Here is a 21638-nt window from a genome sequence, read left to right as displayed (position 1 = left end):
TGAAGCTCATGCAGAAAAGTTTCTAAAATAAAACACTCTTTTGGAGCTATAAAACTAAAGGTGAATCTTTAGAGTGTCACTTGTATCTGCTTTGGTTCTTTCTCTTGAAATCGCTGAAGACTATTTTTTCATGTGGTTCTTCCAAAGGGCTCCTAACCTCTGATCACAGATTAGCACTCAACATAGGACAAAAGCAGTGCATATAAGAAAATCCTTAAAATCATCTTCAGGGGGGCGCCTGGGTGGCTCAGTGGGTTAAAGCCTCTGCCTTCAGCTCGGGTCATGATCCCAGGGTCCTGGGATCGAGCCCCGCATCGGGCTCTCTGCTCGGCAGGGAGCTTGCTTCCCTCTCTCTCTCTCTCTCTGCCTGCCTCTCTGCCTACTTGTGATCTCTGTCTGTCAAATAAATAAAATCTTTAAAAAAAAAAATCATCTTCAGGGACATGGAAAATATTTTGCACAATAATTGGTTAACCTGGGGGCATGTGTTTGGCTCTGGTCAGCAGAGCATGAGACTCTTGATCTTGGGGCTGTGAGTTCGAGCCCCATGTAGGGTGTAGAGATTACTTAGAATAAATAGAATCTTTAAAAAAATTATTGGTTAACCTAGACTGCCCCACTTTTGGTAACTTTAACTTAGAATTCATGAGAATCCCTACCCAGTTCAGTCCAAGATCTGGCCCAGAACTTGGGTACTGGGAGTTTGCTTCTCAAACTGATCAAGGACACATGACTCACAGAAAACTGAGAACAAATTAAAACCATATACAAATGGAAAGATTTCTCCTCACATTGAGAAACTGTAAAGATCTCAGGTAAAAGAATCCTTGTAGTGCCACATATGAGGTTGACCCTGATCACATGGGTAAGGTAGTGATTGTCAGGTTTCTCCATTGTCCAGTTACTTCTTTCCATACTGTACATTTAAAAAAATGTTTATTTTAGAGAGTGTGGGGGGAAGGGGCAGAGGGAAAGGGAGAATCCTCAAGCAGATACCCCACTGAATACAGGGCCTGCCGACCTGGGGCTTTGACCTCACAAACCTGAGATCATGATCTGAGCTGAAGCCAAGAGTCAGCTGCTTAACCCACTAAGCCTCGATGTGCCCCACTGTACTCTTAACTATACGGAATGAACTGATGGTTACCAAAGGGCAGGTGGACGGGGGAAATGGGTGAAATAGGTGAAGGGGATTAAGATGCACTTATGATGAGCACTGAGTATAGAATCATTGACTTACTATATTGTGTACCTGAAACTATTATTACACTGCATGGTAACTACCTAGAATTTAAATAAAAGCTTTTTAAAAAAAAGACCTAAGCTGTCCATATTGACTTGCTTTCAAAGAGTACAGTAGGCCCTTTTTTTTTTTTTTTTTTTTTTTAAGAAGTGGGGCATTATATTCCATCCCCTTACACAATTGGGAATTCTGCATGGGAAATTTCTCACTTCTCTCCCTTTGTTTATTCAATCATTTACATCAGGAAGTACTCATGAATATTTATTTTAATTTTGAATTATAATTTATACTCCAATAATAGTTTATTTTGTTACTCAAATTGTCCCAGCTTTGGCCACTAGTTGGACCAATTTCTTGGCTTCCCTTGGTCTGGAATGTTCCTTTGCCTCTTACTCTTAAGAGCAAGCTTGAACTCTACTTGCTCTTCGGGATTCAACTGTTACTTCCACCAGGAAAATAATTCCTGATAACCACTCCTACTCCCAGCCCTTAGTATCCCACCATTCAGGTTATGTTACTATATAACTCTAAAATTTATGCCTACTATGGTACTTATACACTGTCTACATATCTGTTTCTCCCACTGGACAATAAGCTTTTTGAGATGAGGGATCATATTTTATTTTATATGCCTAGTATGTAGTGCCTCACTTACACAAAGCAGGATCTCAACAAGTACTTCTAGAACAATCACTATGGTTTTTCTCTTCAGTCCAAAAACCCAAGAGTGCCCCACATAAACCAGAAGCCACAGAGAGGTTGGTAACTATCGACTCTGGGAGGAACTATAAGGTGTTACTATTGTATTTAATGTCATGTAACAACAGGCTCAGCATCTAAGTTAACACTGCCTTAAGTCTCATTTCTAAGTAAGCAGACTTTTCCTATAAATCCCTGTTACATTTGAGTAATTACACTCAGGTCAATCGCCAATACTTCTATATTCAGAACCAAGGCTAAGTATCTTCTAGTTCTGAGACTGGAGAAGTGGGGTTCCCAAGACAGCACACAGACATTCTAGCCATGAGGTTCTCAAGAGCCACACTTGTGGTTGAAGATTTGCTGAGTTGTATTCTTTGTTGCCACAAATTACTGTGAGAAAATGACTTTAATCAAGAATCTTCCAAGATACAGGAATTAAAACTATGGCAAACTCCATCAAGATGAAATAGGTTTTTAGGTTGGATCATGCTACCACTTCAGTTGAAGCCACCATTAACTCCTGACTCACCTTTCTAATAGCACTCTTGTTCTTATCTATCCATTCACCATAAAGCAAAGTATGTCATTCCACTTAAGCCTTCCTATTAACTGCTTCTATAACAAAATTCAAATTCTCAACCATACCCTAGAAGGCCCTGCACATCTGCTGGCTTCCCCTACGCCCTCAAACTTACACTGTGCTCATCTCTTCCTTGCTTAATGGTCCAGCCACGCTCATCTTTCTGAAGTTGTGGCTCAGTACCACAAATTTTTTGATGTCTAGTAACTAAATTTTCTCAGAAGAATTTTACAAAGTTCTTCAATCTTTAATGTGTCTTAAGTAGAAGTTGTGTGCCTGAGAATAAATTCAACCATGTCTAAGAAACCCCTGCAAATCCACTGAAATAAAGATGAGGTTAAAACATGAAGACCCATATTTTTGAGTTAGAAGTTCTTCTGGGGTTAAAATGTACATTATTGTTAATTTTTATTTAACTATTGTGTTATTCTTCCAAGGAATAGTGATATAGTTTGATGCTGACATCTTTCAAAGACTCAAATTTAAAAATGATTTCTCACTATTTGTAAGAAAAAGTTAAAAACACAAATTTAAGCACTGCCTTTTAAAAATAATAATTTATTTAGAAGTTGAGTCCCTTTGATAACTAATAAAGGTAACTTACTGTATCCTTCCACACATATGGAAATTAACATGACCTTACAACAGCTTGAAATAAATAAATAAATATAAAATAAATAAATAAATAAATAACAAATAAATAAATAATTTATTTAAAAGTTGAGTCCCTTTGATAACTAATAAAGGTAACCTACTGTATCCTTCCACACATATGGAAATTAACATGACCTTACAATAGCTTGAAATAAAACATTAAAAAAAAAGTCAGACCAAATTAAAAACCATAGTAATCTTTTATTTAAATGCATTCAAAGAGGCGTTAATTCTTTGCTTCCCATTTTGATGATTTTCTGAACATATCTGCTTAAGTTCTTTAAGTAAAGAATCTACATTTGAATATTCTTCCTGCATCTTTGCAAAAGGTCATTCATTCATCTTAGAAATGAAGGATGCCTAACATTGTTCTGGTTGACAGGTGTAATTTTTGAATGATAGTGACCTTTCCTTTCAAAATTGAGTCCAAAAGTTTATCAGGTGCTTCACTCCCCAAAATGAATAAGATATAATTGTCGTGAAGCTCTGCAAACTGAAAATTTCACCTAAGTTTGAGGCAAATTCATTCGGTGGAAAAAACTGTCTGAATTGATACAAGACTATTTTTAACCCTTATTAATCTCATATAATGTAAACATTCATACATTTTGCTACAAATATTAATGTACTTGATATCAGAGTGTTGCTCCAGACTCTGTTGGATGGTGTTATGTAATATACAGTATATGTACTTTATTACTTTTCTAAAATTCAAAAAGTTCTAAATTCCAAAATGCATTTGACCCGAAGGTTTCAGATAATGAAATAAGAACCCAGTAATTTTGAGTGTAGAGGGATACGGTGGGATATTCCAATTACCCTTACCATTCATGTATTTGTCCATATCAAGCTTCTCCACGCGTCTGTTTTTATAAAATATGTGTGGGGTATAATTCTGTTTTTATCTATTTCTAAAAAGTGCTCACACACTTCACAATACTTTTGCTTGACCTGCTACTCAAACTACTAATTTATTCCTTTTTACAAACTGAAAACAACATAAAATTAACTAGACAGTCTAAGATATTATATGGCTTGGTAATTGGGGAAATTGGGCTTCAAATTCTTTTCCTGCTACGTCTGTGGATACTTTCCTGCTACAATGGCAGAGATGCATAATTATAGCAGACACCACATGATCTTCAAAGCCTAAAATAGGCTATCTGGCCCCCTTTCCAGGAAGTTTGTTAACCCCTGCTCAAAGTCAGGGTGGACAGCTGAGGATGTCCAGCTGAGGATGGTACTAATATCTAAGACTATCTGATAGCTACGATTTAACAAACTGAAGGTGGTTTGTCTACATTTAGGGCTTAAAGTATGTCTAGGCAACACTGCAAAGGCAGAGAAAACAGCTGCCACAGACTGATATTCCCTTCCTGGTTTTTTAATTAATTAATTAATTAATTAACATAATTTCTGCACCCAACTTGGGGCTTGAACTCACGACCCTGGTCACATGCTCTACCAACTAAGCCAGCCATTCCCTTTCTGTGTGAATGTGGTCTCAACTGGTCAAATGTTAGATCCATGGCCAGATCCAGAGGGACTGAAGTATGGTATTTGCTGATGATATAAATCTGGTCAGAGAATGAATATGTAAGGTAAAGTTAACCAATTTTCCCACCTACTATAAACATTACATTCCCTGCAAGGGAATCCATCTATCTTTGCATTTATGTTGATACACAGAATTCAAAAGAGGTTGGGAAATAAGAACCTTACAAATTATTCATAGTTCATGTGTGTGACTTCTTGAAAAGATTATCTGTTGCCATCTTTGACAAAGACTTTCACAGTTCAACTGTGGCTCAATAAACTTTTATTATTTTTTTGTTATTTATTTTTATTCAAAAGAATTTCTTTCCCTATCACAAAAATTAGATAACCACACCACCAACAGCAGCAAAGTCCATAGAGTTACATTGATGGTGGAGAGTTCACTGGGTAGTCCCAATGTCCCAAAGGTCATGAAGGAGAAAAGAAAAGGAAAAGAAAAAAATACTCTAAACAAATCCAAAACCCATGATGACTTTGGGGAGAGACATTACATGACAGTTTCTGTCTTCTCTCATTGTCAGCTGCAGATGTATTTCAGCAGGATCAAACACAATTTAACTTGAGTAAACCCTTCATACCAACTCCAGCACCTAATTGGGGGAAGAACAAGAAAAAAAGGATCAGTTTGATATAATCATTCTGAAATATGGAAACAGTTTAATGAATCTTTACTGTACCGTAAATGGAGAACCATATCAAGAAAACTTTTCCTAACTGCTAAAATGCTAAAGAATTTGAAGGGATTAGACATGGATCCTTCCTTCCTTTCAATTCAACAGTTGCATGAACTCTTTCAGATTAGTTAGATCCACAGTTAACTAGGGAGCCTTTAAATTACATAAAACATATAGATAAATGAACCAGGTGATAGAATGGTTTTGAACTTATGCTTGTAGCTTTCCATATTCTAAAGAAAATGTTAAGTATTGCTGCTCAGGATTTTAATCTATTTATTTCTTCCACTGATAAAGAGTTTATAGCAATCAAAAACATACAGGATCTAAAATCTCGCCTTTTCCTAGTGCTTCATTCATTTTCTAGTCAATCATCTGATGTCAAGGTATTGTGTTAGTTATTAGAGTTCAAGTCCTATCTTGTCATACGAAAAGTTGTCCTACTGCTAAAAGTAAAAACGAGCAGCAGCAGCAATGATAAGTTATAAAATAGTTGAAGAAATGTCTAAGAAAGGACACAGAAGCTGAGGACAATAAGACACTGTCAAAAGGATTATGTTATATGGAGACTGCAATTCTAGGTGGCAAAGAACTAAAGGAGCAACTTTTCCCCTCCTGCTGTGCTAAGGCTTAACTTGTACCTGTGCTTCCAGGATGCTTTTTGTCTTTATATTTGGCAAGTAGCCAATTTAATAAAAGAGGTCAATGCCACTGAACAAAACCTTGAGCTGTCACTGAGGTTCTGTAAGTACATGTGTAGTTTTGAGCTTCCTGCAGATACGTTAGCAATCTCAATTAAGTCCAAACTTGCTGAAGAATAAGGTGCAGCTTTTTCAAGACATGCCTTGCCACGAGAATAAAGCAAAACTGAGAGACTCAGAGAGCCATGTAAAACAGAGATTCCAAGACCTTCTACCATCTTTCTTGAGATTCCAGAACATAACACCAATCAGTTCAAAAGTCTGGCTTTCATTCAAGTTGTCCATGGCTCTCTAGTGAGGCTTTCCAAATAAAGAAACTAGCTGAAGAAAAAGGAGTGTACATGTAAATCAGTTTAACCAGCTAACGGTGCAGTTCTGCTTTGAGTTTACTTAATTCATTTCCATAGGACAATGTGTTAGGCTTAGGTTTGCTCCCTTGGTTGCTGGGTCATTTTCCACTTGGGATGAGTGGAAGGAAGCCACAGCAAAATTAATGCTAAGTGGCAGAAGAAATAAATAAACATCATTTTTAAAAGACCACTTCCTGCTATTTCTCTGTCAGCAGAGAATATGTAGAAAGAACAGACACCCACAGAATTAGTGCTAATCAAACTCATGTACTAAAACCCCTACCCCAAATGGTGTTTTATTTAAGAAGTTCCCTGCTCAGCTCGGGATTTATCTAGTGTGTCATGCTCAAGTGCTAAATATCCAATAGTATAATCAGATAACATTATTAATTCCGTAAGCTCCTAACTACAAAGAAAAGTATGTGGAAAGCTATGTATAAAAAATTTGTGACTGTATGCCAAGAGACATTTGAATTTCCAAATTACACTACTGGAATGATCACATGATCGATTTTCAGTGAAACACTAAAATACCTTTTCTTCCCTTGGCAACTGAGGAAAACCCTACTTGTCAGGGAATAAAAGGAAGACAAACACGAGGAAAAGAAGAGTAAAATAAGACCAGATATTTTTTAAATCCGGTGAATGTCTAAGCATCCCATGCTTTATCTTGGATTTTGTCCACTGAACACACCTGCATAACAGAAGCAGCAGTGCTTGGCCCACAGTGAATACTTAATAGTCTTCATCCATTTTTCATTCTGACCAGCTATCAATCTATCTGATGTTCATATAACCTCCCCTCAAAGCCATTTTACATGGACAGAGACCATGACGTGGAATGATCTCTAAGGCTTAGTACAACTCTGCATTTCCATGTTCTAGTCTGTTAGAGTCTAAAAACGGATCTGAATTTAAAATGAAGATGTATACCATGGCTTACCTTAATCGTACCCTGACTGTTAGCAGCAATCAGCACATTGGACTCCTAGAAAAGAGTAAGGACTTTTAATGTACAGAAGGATTTCCTGGAGGACAGTCCAAGAGAATAATTTCCTTTCATCCTTCATTTCTCATTTCACCCCAGACATCAATAGAATCTAAAGTGGAGAACCAACTTTAACATGTTTTAACTACCGATTTTAAAAGAAAATCCCAAATTTTGAGGATTAAGTTTGAACAAGAAAAATAAAATTGAAAACAGAGTAGGAAAATTTCAAATGTAAAGAAAAACAGATTACCACTGGAAGGAAAATAGGAGAAACAAAGGTTGAAATAAAATGAAAAAATGAGAGTAATTTGAGAAAAACAAAGTTATTATAATCCTTTCCACAGAAAATTCTCCCTTCATTCCCCTTCTCTCATGAAACAATTGATACAATTGATATAAATGTTGTCAACATCTCTGGCATAATCTCTTTGGGGAGCTATCTGGTATCAGGAAACCACCAAAAAAAAAAAAAAAAGTGACTATTCATCTGGCAGAAGAAAGGCTATGTTTCCTTTTAATTATTCAATCATTCAGTATATGCATTTTAATAACTTTGGTGATTACTTCAACAGAATTTAGCTATTTAACATATCTATTACATTCTAAGCCTTAGGGGGAAAAAACATTTCTCTAAAGAGTAGGAAGGGTGGGAAAAGGAATGGATAAGACTGAGTTTAATTAAGTAAGAAGAATTGGGACACGCTTCTTATTAGAAACAGGGAGTCTAGTAGGACTCTGGAGCTTGGAAGTACACAGAAGTCTTTTGGCTTCAAAACAAAGTGAGATAGAGAAAGAAAAGAAAGAAATTGACTTGTATGCCAGGAAAGCCAATATGAGTTAAACTTAAGTTTCTTCGTATAAGACATCTGTGCTCTACAAACTTATACATTCCTATTTTTTAACTTTTCCTTTGATTCTTAGTAAAGTGACTTTAAAAAATGCTCATCTGGTTGCTAATGGTGTAAGAGAAAATAAATAATTTCTTCCACTATCCCCCAAATTTTGGGAATCCGAATATTCCTTGGATGTAGTCAATGGTAACATCAATGGTCATAGCAGTATGACAAAGTAATACAAAGATGTTTTTTCTGGGGGTGAGCATGGGAATCACTGATGATGGGGTTCAGGAAACACAGCCCAAAATATGGTACCTTGACATATTTGAATATTTTAAGCTAAAGGAGTCTGAGAAAACAGCAGAAGCAGGAAAGTCACCCTGACCTCCCACTCACTCTATCCTTTTCCCCTGAAACAGGTCATAAAACCCTCATGCGAGAGGTGCTTTCCCTATTCCCAGAGTAAAGAAACATCATTATCTCCAAAGACAAAGGGATTCCAAGAAGAATCTTAATAGAACTTGCTAAGTTTCTCCCAACTTTCAACAATTACCTCATACTCCTTAATCTATCCACATTTCTACACCACAACCCACTCTTCATCACACCTAGCATAAAATACAAAGGTCTGTTTATTTGGGTCGCCATTTCCTTATGAAGGTTCTGACAACATGTAAAACTTCTATTAGATCATTTGTATGGTTTTCTCCTGTCAATCTGTCTTGTATACTTTTTAGATCTAGTCAGGGCCCCTAAGAGAGTTAAGGAAAACTCTTTCTTCCCCTACACTGATATGTTCCTGGCTGAGGTTTTCACTTAAATCAGCACCTGTATTTTTGAAAACAGTAACACAAGTAATAGAGTACCCACTATAGAATTAGTTTCAATATTTTACTTTGGGGAATTACAGGCTACTTCTGGACCAAATGAGTGTAGAATTAATACTTCCATATAGGACTGAGGGTGGGGTTAGTAGACAGAGATAAATTTGAGATTTATTTACTCTTTTAGCTACCGGAATTAAGAAGCTGGCTGGAGAGAATTTGGAGTATCATTAAGGAATATAATAACTCACTCTGAGCTGGTCAAAAGGCAGAATTTTTATGCCTGCCTCAGAAAACAAAAGAAGCATGGTATGGTACCATGCGGATTTCTTTCTAGAAAGAATTTTAAACAAGCTATGTGATATCACAACTGTCACCAGTGGACCCAGAAATGATTCTTCCGTGAACACCATCCAGGAATGAAGCTACAAACAGCAATGATCAATCTAATTTCTGCTTGAGGAATGACTCCAGTATCTAAGAAGGCAACTGCCACCCATCATTTGATGTTGCAGTCACTGAGAATTGCTCCCTCTGCTGTGGGAACAAACAATGTCAGGGTGGTGAGAATTTATAGCCTAAGGCACTCTCTCTCCCACTTTGGTCCTAGTCACCTTTAATACAAATGAAGAAGGTGGAGAAAGCTGGTGGAGAAAAGGACTCAATCCTGGGGGAAGAGAGGGATCTACCTCTACCAGTTATAGACTTTATGAACTCTATAATTCATAGTTCTAATTCTTGGTGGAAGGAAAGCTTAGAAAAGCATGGTATATTATCATACAGTATGAAAAACTGGGCTTAATATAACTAAGAGAATCTAATCTAGTTAGAGTATCACATAAGAGGAGTTTGAGGTTTACACAATTACTAAGCTAAACCCAAGAAGGAAGATATCTGATAGCTCTCCGAAATGAATAATATAGTCTCTAACCTCAGGACTATTATGGCATTAAAGATGGTACCATATTACATGCTACCAAAGGGTTAACTCTATATCTTTTCCTGTGGAAATACACATTTCATTTACAAATAAGTCAACACACCTGCCCAGCTGGCATTGTTTTTTTTGGGGGGGGCTCATATATAGGTGACAGGTGTCCCAATTTCTTTGAAATACTCAAAACTATCCAAAGTAACAAACAATGAAAGAAAAACAGCTTTACATCTCAGTATGCCCCTCCCTGTATAGACCATGAACTTTTATTTTTTATAAAGATTTATTTATTTTAGAGAGAGAGAGAGTGAGTGCATGCCAGAGTGGGTGTGGAAATGGGTTAGGGGCAGAGGCAAAGGGAGAGAGAATCCTCAAGCAGACTCCTTGCTGAGTGGGAAGCCCAACACAGGGCCTTATCCTAAGACCCTGAGATCATGACCTGAACCGAAATCAAAAGAGTCAGCTGTTTAACTGACTGAGCCACCCAGGTGTCCTAAGACCATGAACTTTTAAAGGGATTTAGGATTAAACTGTCTTTTAGCCAAATATTAGCATAAGATAAATTAACTTTTGCATGCATTAGAAAAATAAAACCAGGTATTTTACTTCAGCATAGAGGTATAGAAGTGATAAGCACAAGATTATTACTACAGTTTTTTAATGATTCTTGTTTACATTTTGAATCACTGGTAATTCTTAGCTGTAGCTAAAGTCTGCTATAGCCTTAATGTATGTAAGTTCTGGCTCAGTGGGCTGCTTTTACTTGCTAAATAAAATAAAAGTGCCAGCCAGTAAGTCTCATTATTTTTTTCCTCTCCACCTTAAAAACTGGCAGTTTAGACATACCGAAAAAAAAAAAATGGCAGTTTTGCTGCAAAACTCTGCTCAGGGTTAAGCTAATCATGTACCTACTATTTTCTTAATACAGAGAGATTTTTTTTTTTTAAAGATTTTATTTATTTATTTGTCAGAAAGAGAGAGAGAGAAAGCACACAAGCAGGCAGAGAGGCAGGCAGAGGCGGAGAGAGAGGCAGGCTCCCTGCTGAGCAAGGAGCCCGATACGGGACTCGATCCCAGGACCCTAGGATCATGACCTGAGCCTAAGGCAGCGGCTTAACCCACTGAGCCACCCAGGCGTCCCAATACAGAGAGATTTTTAAAAAATAATGGAAAAAAGAGCAGTAAGTCTTTTATAAAAACAGAAGACATATACACAAACATAATACCAACTTGCTTGAAGCCATTGATACTATACTAAGGTATACTGAAACAAAACTAAAATCTACTGGAACAATTTTCTCTTTGCTAGCTTGCTTATAAAAAGTGCCATTATAACTAATATGTTACAACGCTGAGCAAGCTCGCTTAGTTTGCAATTGGAGGATTTATTCTTAGAGACTGACAGAAATGATTCTGAATGTGAAATGATTTTACTATAGAAATTAATATGGTGGGGAGGCCTGGGTGGCTCAGTCGGTTAAGCGTCTGCCTTCAGCTCAGGTCATGCTCCCAGGGTCCTGGAATCGAGTCCACACTGGGCTCCTTGCTCAGAGAGGAGCCTACTTCTCTCTCTGCCTCTGCCTGCTTGTTCTCTCTCTCTTTCTCTCTCTCTGACAAATAAGTAAATAAAATCTTTAAAAAAAGAGAGAAAGAAATGAATATGTTAAAAAATAACTTCCATTTATGGCTTGAACAGAATAAACAGAATGGATTTGCTGTCCTGCTATAAGCAACTAGAAAACCGAACAAAATATTTAAGACAACACTGGGTAACAGGCCGTATTGGACTATGATCCTTATAAGAAGGTGAGTCCTCTAATTACCCTGGCTTTCTGCTTGGAGGCAACTTCCGAACTGCAAAGCAAGAAGGGGAATTCAAACAGGAATCTACAGGCAGACCATAGCAGACTTACTAAGCTGAGGAGACAGGAACAAGTTCAGAATATCTGTACTGCAGCTGGAGTTTGTAGGGCCAAGTACCACAGGAGAAAGCAAAAGCAGCACTCCAGGAATCTGCATGGGGGTCTGTCTCCTTGATTGTATGTTGTTATAATAAACTACATATAAACAGGGTTAAACTAAACAAGGCCAGGAAAATAACAATGAACAGGGGAAGTACAACTATTGACAATCTATAATAACATTATCAAATACCAGACTTCACACGGAGTTAGGGGATGTTTGAGCTTTGAGCAGCCATAGTGAAGAAACCTCCCTGAACATCTACAACATTCAGCAGAGTACCCAAATGGGCCATGTCTTGTTAGGAAGGCTAAATTAGCCTTAAAGTAAATGGTTCTCTAGACCAGGGATCAGCAAACTATCGCTTATAGGCCAAATCTAGCCTAATGCCTGTATTTGGTATTTAAGTCTTAATGGAACGTAGCTGTGATAATTTGATTATATACTCTCTATGGCTGCTCCTGCACTAGAGTAGCAGAATTGAGGAGCTGCAGCAGAGACTGCACGGCCTGCAAAGCCTAAAATATTTGCAATGTGGTTCTTTAAGAAAAAGTTTGCTGACGGCTACTCTAGAGTCACTCTAATACAATTTAAAAACGAGTCAAAAAATCAAGTTTATCCCCCAAAACAACCTTCTATCAAGACAAACTTTGGGGTGCCCAAAAGGCTCAGTGGGTTAAGCGTCTACCTTTGGCAAAGGTCATGATCTCAGGGTCCTGGGATGGAGCCCCATGCCAGGCTCCTTGTTCAGTGGGAAGTTTGCTTCTCCCTCTCCCTCTGCCCCTTACCCACCTCCATACATGTGCTCTCTAATAAATAAATAAAAATCCTTTTTAAAAAACCCAAACATTAATACTCTTTTCTTTTTATAACTTATTTTTTAAAAAACCCCATTTTTAAGTAATCTCTATACCCAATGTGGGGCTTGAACTAACAACCCTGGGATCAAGAGTCACACGCTCCACTGACTGAGCCAGCCAGACACCCCCAAACTTTAAGACTCTTAAAAACATTCAACAAAATCCAGACACTCAACAATGAAGCAATTACAATGTACAGCATTCAAGAGGCAAAACGCATGACTCAGGAGGAAAAAGAAAATCAATGAACAAAACAGATCCGAAATGATAAAGATAATAGAAGCAACAAAATGAGGATTTATAATGCAGACAGAACTATACTCAAGTATTTAAAGGAAACAATGAACTTACTAAGAGAAATGGAAGCCATAATTATAAAGACCAAATGGAATTTCTCCACCTGAGAAGTACTGTTATCCCAAATGAAAAATTCAAAGGATGGACACAGCAATGGATGAAACAGTGGAGACTAAAACATCAACAAATTTGACATGGGAAAAAGAAAATCGAAATGGAAGCAGAAGAGAAAGGCTGGGAAGGGTAAAAACAAAACAAAAAAAAATAGCATTTGTGTGACCATAAGACAATTCACAATCTAGCAAATATGTAATTGGAATCTCAAATAGAGGAGAAGAGTCAGAAAACGTATAAGAAGATACAAAGTTAAAAATTTTCCAAATCTAAAAACCACAAAATACCCACAAATACCACTACATCATGGCACATCACAAACTGCTAAAAATGTGTAAGAAAGAGGAAATCTTAGAAACTGCCAGAGGAGAAACAGACATTACATATAGGAACAACATCACCAATTTGTCATCAGAAGCAATGCAAGGCAATAAAACAGTATCTTCAAGGTAATGAAAGAAGAAAATTGTGAACCTAGGAATATTATTCAAAAGTAAAAGATTATTTTCAAAAAACTAAAGCTGAGATAGCAGAACTGTACTGTAAGAAACTGTTAAAGTTCTTATACCACATGAAAACTCAGATCTAAACAAAAAGATGAAGGGTGCTGTAAATCGTTAATATGTGGGTAAATATAAAAGATACTTGCTCTCTTGTTTTTAATTTTCTTAACAGATAATTTTCCATTTAAAGCAAAAATAATTAACAATGCATTATGGTTATTATAAAATAAACAGAAGTAACACATATGATAGCAAAAGTGCACAAGATAAAATAGGGAAATATAAGTATATTATTGTTAACATTCTTCCATAATGCATAAAGGGTTATAATCTGAAGACAGACCTTGGTAAGTTAAATAGAAATATCACGAACCTTAGAGAAACCACTAAAAAAGAATTAGTATAGCTAATAAGCTAGTAGATAAGATGAATTATAAAAATAATTTAAAAAGAAAGGAAAGGAAATGAAGAACATGGGGAAATAGAACACATAGAATAAACAGAAAACAAATAGCAAGATGGTAGACAAATAACCAATGTTACTGATAAGAAAATGTAAATGGTGTAAATACAATGAAAAGGCAGAGACTGTTAAGACTTGATAAAACAACAAGACCAACTCTATACTGTCCATAAAACACTTAAAGTCTTTTAATTTTAAAAAACAAAGATACAAAGTAAAAGGAGGGGGAAATATATTATGCAAATATTAATCCTAAGAAAGCTGGAATGGCCAGGGAATCTGGGTGGTACAGCTGATTAAGCATCCAACTCTTGGTTTCTGCTCAGGTCAAGCATGATCTCAGGGTTGTAAGAGTAAGCCCTGTGTTGGGCTCTGTACTCCATCCAGAGTCTGCTTAAAAAAAGATTCTCTCCCTCTCTACACTTGTCCCTCCCCCTCCTCCATTTGTGCATGAACGTGCATTCTCTCTTCAAATATATATATAAATCTTAAAAAAAAAAAAAAAAAAAAAGCCAGGGCACCTGGGTGGCTCAGTGCATTAAGCCTCTGCCTTCAGCTCGGCTCATGGTCTCAGGGTCCTGGGATAGAGCCCCGAATCAGGCTCTCTGCTTAGCAGGGAGCCTGCTTCCCCCCTTCTCTCTGCCTGCCTCTCTGCCTGTGATCTCTCTGTCAAATAAATAAATAAAATCTTAAAAAAAAAAAAAAAGCTGGAATGCCTCTATTAAAATCAAAAAAGTAGACTTTAGGACAAAGAATATGGCCAAGGATAAGAAGAGATATTTTATAATTAATTATAATTAATTTTATAAAATCCTAAATGCATATATTATTTAAAACTGAGTGTCAAAATACACAAAGCAAAACTGATGGAATTGAATGGAACAGACAAGTCCACATTTGTGTTTGGAGACTTCAATACTCTTCTGTCAATAATTTAAAGAATAAGCAGATATAAATCAAAGACATAAAAGACTTGAATAATATTAACAAAATAAACTGAGCAAATTAACATTTACATAAATCTCACTTAAATGGCAAAAAGTATACATTCTTTTCAAGTGCATGTGAACTATTCACCAAGACAATGTCCCAGACCATTAAACAAATCTCAATACACTTAAAAGACTGAAATTATGCAAGTATGTTCTCTGACCAAACAGAACCAAACTCAAAAACAGTAACAAAAAGACACCTTAAAAAATCCCTAATATTTGAAGATTTTAAATAACCGGGACTCAAATAAGAACCCCCAAGGAAATGAAAAACTATATTGAACTAAAAGATATTAAAAACACAACATATTGGGATGCCTGGGTGGCTCAGTTAAGTTACATGTCTGCCTTTTGGCTCAGGTCATGATCTCAGGGTTCTGGGATCAAGTCCCACATGGGGCTCTCTGCTCAGTGGGAAGCCTGCTTCTCTCTCTGCCTGCTGCTCACCCTGCTTGTGTGCTCTTGCTCTCTCTCTCTGACAAATACATAAATCTTACACACACACACACACACACACACACACACACACACACCCCATATCAAAATTAGTATAACTAGTCACAATAGCACTTAGAAAATTCTCTCTCTAAATGCTTGTAATAATAAAGCAGAAAGGTTTAACATCAATAATGTAATGAGGTATAGCTTAAGAAGAGAAAAAAAGCAAATTAGACATTAAGTATAAACATGATAATAAAAAGCAGAAATCAATAAAATAAGGTAAAAAATAGGTAAAAATTATTAAAAGCAAAAGCTAGTTTTTGAAATAAATTGATAAATCTCTAAAAAAAGATAAATGTAAATTAACAATATCAGGAATGAACGGGGGGATTATCCTACAGTTATTAAAAAGAATAGAGAATAAATATAAACAACTTTATGCCAAGAAAATTGGCAGGCAATGAAATGTATAAATTTTATGAAAGATGCAAATTCCCAGAAGAAAGATAAAGAAAGATAAAGTCAGAATAACAGGAGAAAGGAACACTTCCAAACTCAGTTTATTAGACAAAGTCACAGAAAGACATTATAAAAAAAAAATGCAGACCAAATGCCTTCACAAACAGATTTAACTCTTAACAAAATAAACAGAATTTTGCCACATACAAAGAATAATGCATCATGTCTAACTGGGATTTATCAAGATATTCTCGTTGGCTTAACATTAAAAAAAAAAAGAATGTAATTCATCATTTTAAACAGAACAGGAAAATCACATAATCATAATTGACAAAGAATTTAATATGACAAAATTTAAAACTTATTCATAAAAAGAACTCCTAACAAATGAAGAACAGAAAGGAAATCCCTCAAGGTTATAAGGAATTCTTATGAAAAGCTTTAAGCTAACATCACACTTAATGGTGAAATACTGAACTCTTTCTCTTCCAGACTGGAGGCAAGGAAAGGATGTTTGCTTTTACCACTTCTATTAGAGGTCCTACCCATGTAACAGTCAAGAAAAAGAAAGAAAAAACAAACAGATGAGAAAGGAAGCAGTAAAATTATCTTTATTTGTAAATGACATGATTGCCTATGTAGAAAAGCTTAATCTTCAAAAAAGCTGCTAAAACTAATAACCTGATCTAGCAGCGTTGTCAGATAAGATGTCATTGTATCAAAATCAATATATTTCTATAAATTAAAAATGAATAATTAGCAAATGGATTTTAAAAAGATACCATTTACAATGGCATCAAAAACATGAACTACTTAGGGACAAGCTTAAAATATATTAAGATCTGCATGCTGAAAATATAAAACAATGTTGAAAGATATCAAAGAACACCTAAATAAATGGACAGACATACTATCTTCATGGACTCCCATAAAACAAAAATGGTTTTATGTGTAAGTCTTGGTACTCATGATGACAAACTTTTATTACGAAGGAAGATAATCATTAAACAAAAATCAGAATATAGCCCTTTTCTTACTTAATTTTTCCCAAATGTTAAGCATTACATTGAACTTACTCCTGCTCTCAGAATGAATAATTTTGTAGGAAAAAATGGAAATAAAAAATTTTGTTAACAAATTTGAATACTTAAACCAAGTAGAAAATTTCTTACAAAAAACTGACCACAAGTGAGCAAGAAGACAAAGAAAACATGAATCATCTGAAAGGCATTAAAAAAAAAAAAAAAAAAAAAGTTGGGTGCCTGGGTGGCTCAGTGGGTTGAAGCCTCGGTGGGTTGAAGCCACGACCTCTGGGGTCGTGATCTCAGGGTCCTGGGATCGGGCCCCGCATGGGGCTCTCTGCTTGGCAGGGAGCCTGCTTCCCTCCCCGCCTCTGCCTGCCTCTCTGCCTGCTTGTGATCTCTCTCTCTCTCTCTCTCTCTCTCTCTGTTAAATAAATAAATAAAATCTTAAAAAAAAAAAAAAGTCAACTGTCAAAAACTTTTTTCTACCTCAGCCTTACATGGCTTTATCTACAAGCTCAGTCAAATATTCAAGAACAGAGTACTTTTAATATCACATATTTGTCCACAGAAGACTCCTTAATTTTTTCATGAAACTTAACATAATTATGAAATCAAAATGTGACAAGAACAATGCAAAAAAGGAAGATTCTAGACCAAAGTTTTTCATGAAAATAGATGAAAAAATCCCAAATGGAATAGCAGCAGGTCAATTTTAATAATATATATGAATAATACATCTTGACCAAGTTGGGCTTATTCCAATGAGGTACAACTGATTTAAGATTAGAAAAAAATTATCACTCAATATTTAAAAGATAATTATTAAATCATCTTCAATAGGTACAAAAGAAAGCAATATACTCCAGCTTCATTTGTGGTGAGAACTCTGTGCAGCCTGAAAATTGAAAGAAACTTCCTTATAAGGTTTCTACAAGAATCTTACGTATTTAAAAGTTTTCCCTTTTGTGAGTAAAAAGATGAAGATGCCAGGTATCATCACTTCCCTTCAACATTACACTAAAATGAATAAAAATTAGGTATAAAATTGGGCAAGTAAAAATTAAACTTTCATTACTTGTGGATCATATTATTATGCACATAGAATATTCCAGGAATGTAGAAATTGATAATTAAAATTAGTAAGGGAGTTAATAAGCTGCTGGATTAAAAAAAATGGAGACAATAACATCCCACTCCTCAGAGGTCACTGTGACACCTTTCTTTCTTTTTAATATTTATTGGTTTACTTCAACTGGTGATATACATATGTGGTAAAAATTCAAACAGTACAAAGAATAGGAAAAAAGTATCTCTCACTCCCTTTTTCTGAGTCCCTGAAGTAACTACTGTGATTAGAAGTGAAATCTTTCCAGAAAAACTTTGCATCGTTACTGTGAACTTCAACTGCATGGCAGATCAAGCTCGTCTTCAGGGTTATCTCAGGATGTAAAAGAATCTTAAGTTTTCTACCTGGTGATTCTACTCTCTCCCTACCTTGTTTGAGTTTCAGGTAATAAACAACCCTACTTTAAACTTGGGATTTCATCCTTGTTAAAGTGACAAACCATATTTTATATTCAATTCTAAGCCCCTTGATCACCTAAGAGAAGTCTCTAGGTTTCTCTTACAGAAAAAGCAATTCCACAGAAGTCACTTCTATATTTCTGGACATATTATTAACTGGCCCCCAGGATGAAATGGATCTAACTATGTAAGACAATCCATATTCTTAAAAATCAAATTAAAAACATGTGGACAAAAATATACTGTACAGATAAGCCAGAGTGGCAAAGTGGAATAAACAGTCACTGGAGTCACACTTAAGTTCAATGGTCTAACACTTCCAAACTACGTTATCATGGACAAGTTATGTAACCTCTCTAAATCTCAGTCTTCTCAACTATAAAATAAAACTGAGCTAACAGAGCTAACGAAGAGAAGGGAAGGGAACTAACAGAGTTGTTATTAAGACACACATATAAATATATGGCAAAAAATATGCATCTTATAAGTGAGCGTTTTTAGGGGAAAGTCATTGCGTCTTCTTCTTCTTCTTTTTTTTTTTTTTTTTGGAGAGAGAGTTGGGGTGGGCAGAGGGAGAGAGAAAGAATCTTAACCACGCTCCACACTAAGCACAGAGCCCAACCCGGGTCTCAATCTCACAACCCTGAGGATCATGTCCAGAGCCAAAACTCAAAGTCGGATGCTTAGCCGACTGAGACACCCAGGCACCCCAAGGGAAAGTTGCTTATAGTTCCAGGTAAGAGTTTAAGAAAAAGAAGGTAGCCAAACTGTCAAAAATCACGAGAAGATGAAAGGACTGTTTATTAGTAATGGGGTTTTGGATTTGACATTAAATGACTTGGTGATCTCAAAAGCAACTCCACCTGAAGTTCAAGTCTGTAGCATTAAGGGCCTTTGCACAAGTTCCTGGAGCTAATTCAGTCTTTAGAACTTGGCTTTTACAGAGCTTCTGAAAAAAGCTTTCCCTCATCTCCAAGGTGATAAGGTTAACTCTGTCCAAACTGTTTCCACAGAAAGAACAAATATCCATTATCACAGCACTTTCATATCATGATAGTGGCTTCTGTATAAAGTTTATTTATCTCATGCCATTTTATTCATCTATCACTATCCACCCATTGATCATTAGGGCAGATATTATGTGCCAGGTATTCTGCTAGGTACTGGAGTTCTGAAGATGAGTAAGATATGATATCCGATCTTGAGATTATGGAGTAGGGGGGATATGGACTTTGAAATAGAAAACTACTATATTGGGGCGCCTGGGTGGCTCAGTGGGTTAAAGCCTCTGCCTTTCGGCTCGGGTCATGATCCCAGGGTTCTGGGATTGAGCCCCACATCGGGCTCTCTGCTCAGCGGGGAGTCTGCTTCCTCCTCTCTCTCTCTGCCTGCTTCTCTGCCTACTTCTGATTTCTGTCTGTCAAATAAACAAAAAAAAAAAAAAAAAAAGAAAACTACTATATTATTATGAGAAAGACAGAGTTCACAGGGCCAACTGAGGAAGCAAGAAGGAAGTGATCCTCTATCTGGGAGAGATAAGAAAGCCTTCATACATAAGACCACAAATGAAACATGAAAAAGTAACAGTTGAAATTTCTCATGAGAAAAGACAGAAGATATTTGAGACAAAGGGACATGGTTATGCAAATGCTTTGAGTTTGGGGGGAAAACAGTGTTTGGGGTGATGACAAATTATGAGTCAATTTGTATATTAGCTGATTAGATTAGAATAACAGGTTGAGGTAAACATGTAAACTATTCTCTCATACCAAAGTTAGGATTTTATTTATGGATAGCAAGGAGTCAATGGCAAGGAAAAGACAGAATTACATTTTTCCTAATAGTGTTGTATTCCCTCAGTGATGTTTCACTCCCCTCCCACATTCCCCACGGCACTTAGTCATTGTCTTTAATTGTATGCCTTAATAAAACTCTTAAATCCACATCTATTGAGTTAAGCAAGTGAAATTACAAAAAGGAAAAAAAAAAAGTTTGTATGCCAGTAGGTGGGAGACAATTTCTGTATCCTCAAGCATACTTCAAAAGTTGAGTTTTTTTTTAAGTAGGCTCCAAGCCCGACATGGGGTTTGAACCCACAATCCCGAGAACAAGAGTTCTACAGTCTACTGACTGAGCCAGGCAAGTACCCCAAAACTGTTTTTCATAAGCAAATATACTGGAACACTTTTATGATGATGATAATTTTTTTTTGAGAGACAGTGTGAGCAGTAGGGGGTTGGGGATGGGGGGCAGAGGGAGATGGAGAATCTCCAGCAGACTCCCTGCTGAGCACAGAGCCCAACATGGGGCTCGATTTCACGACCCTGAGATCATGACCTAAGCTGAAACCCAGAATCAGACCCTTAACCAACTGAGCTACCTAGGTGCCACAATATACTGAAATGCTTAAATAAATATGTTTGTAATATGTGAGGTTAACTTTAACATTTTTAAAAGGAACCTGAATACAGAAAAAAAGTACTGATTATTTAATAACCCAGCTAATGGGACTACTTCTAATCGTCTCTCAGTATAATGTACTCTACACATTGCTATGAAAATATGATCACATGATAATTTCATCTCCCTGGACAGTGGACTTTAGGAACTTACTAATGCCTACATAAAAAAGTCCACTTTTCTTTTTTCAGTATGGCATTCAAGACTATGTCATCTGGAACCTCTCTCATTTCCCAATAGAGTTTCTACCCCACTTCTTAGTTAGACTACTCTTTAGAAGTTTCTTAAATTATAGTTTCTCTCATCTATATCTTTGTTCACACTGCTCTCCAGCCTGAAGGCAGTGTAGCTAAAAGAGTGTGGGTTTTGGAGTCAGGCAGAGCTGAATTCAAACTCTAACTCTACTACTCCTTATTTAGTTGTATCTTGAGTAAATCAGTTAACGTCTCTGAGCCTTAACTTCACTTGCAAACAGAGGTCAAACGTATGTAT

The 21638-nt window shown here is 36.4% G+C and overlaps 1 protein-coding gene across 2 annotated transcripts in view; it reads right to left on the bottom strand.

Annotated features, from left to right (window-relative positions):
* Window positions 1-4625: 4625 nt before the first annotated feature.
* The window catches only part of LOC111150846 (ring finger and WD repeat domain 2), a 249971-nt gene continuing 232958 nt past the window's right edge, over window positions 4626-21638 (bottom strand). For both annotated transcript variants that reach the window (XM_022508477.1, XM_022508479.1), the window contains exons 19-20: window positions 7405-7449; window positions 4626-5326 (exon numbers count right to left, since the gene is read on the bottom strand). In XM_022508477.1, the coding sequence (XP_022364185.1) occupies window positions 5309-5326; window positions 7405-7449 (63 nt within the window). In that variant the 3' untranslated portion in view covers window positions 4626-5308. The remainder of the gene's footprint in view (window positions 5327-7404; window positions 7450-21638) is intronic.

This window comes from Enhydra lutris, unplaced genomic scaffold (genome assembly GCF_002288905.1).
Source record: "Enhydra lutris kenyoni isolate GAN:26980312 unplaced genomic scaffold, ASM228890v2 scaffoldscaffold24, whole genome shotgun sequence".
Taxonomy (NCBI): Eukaryota; Metazoa; Chordata; class Mammalia; order Carnivora; family Mustelidae; genus Enhydra; species Enhydra lutris.
The sequence above is the reverse complement of the archived record's forward strand: the minus strand, read 5'-3'. Positions and strand labels throughout refer to the sequence as shown.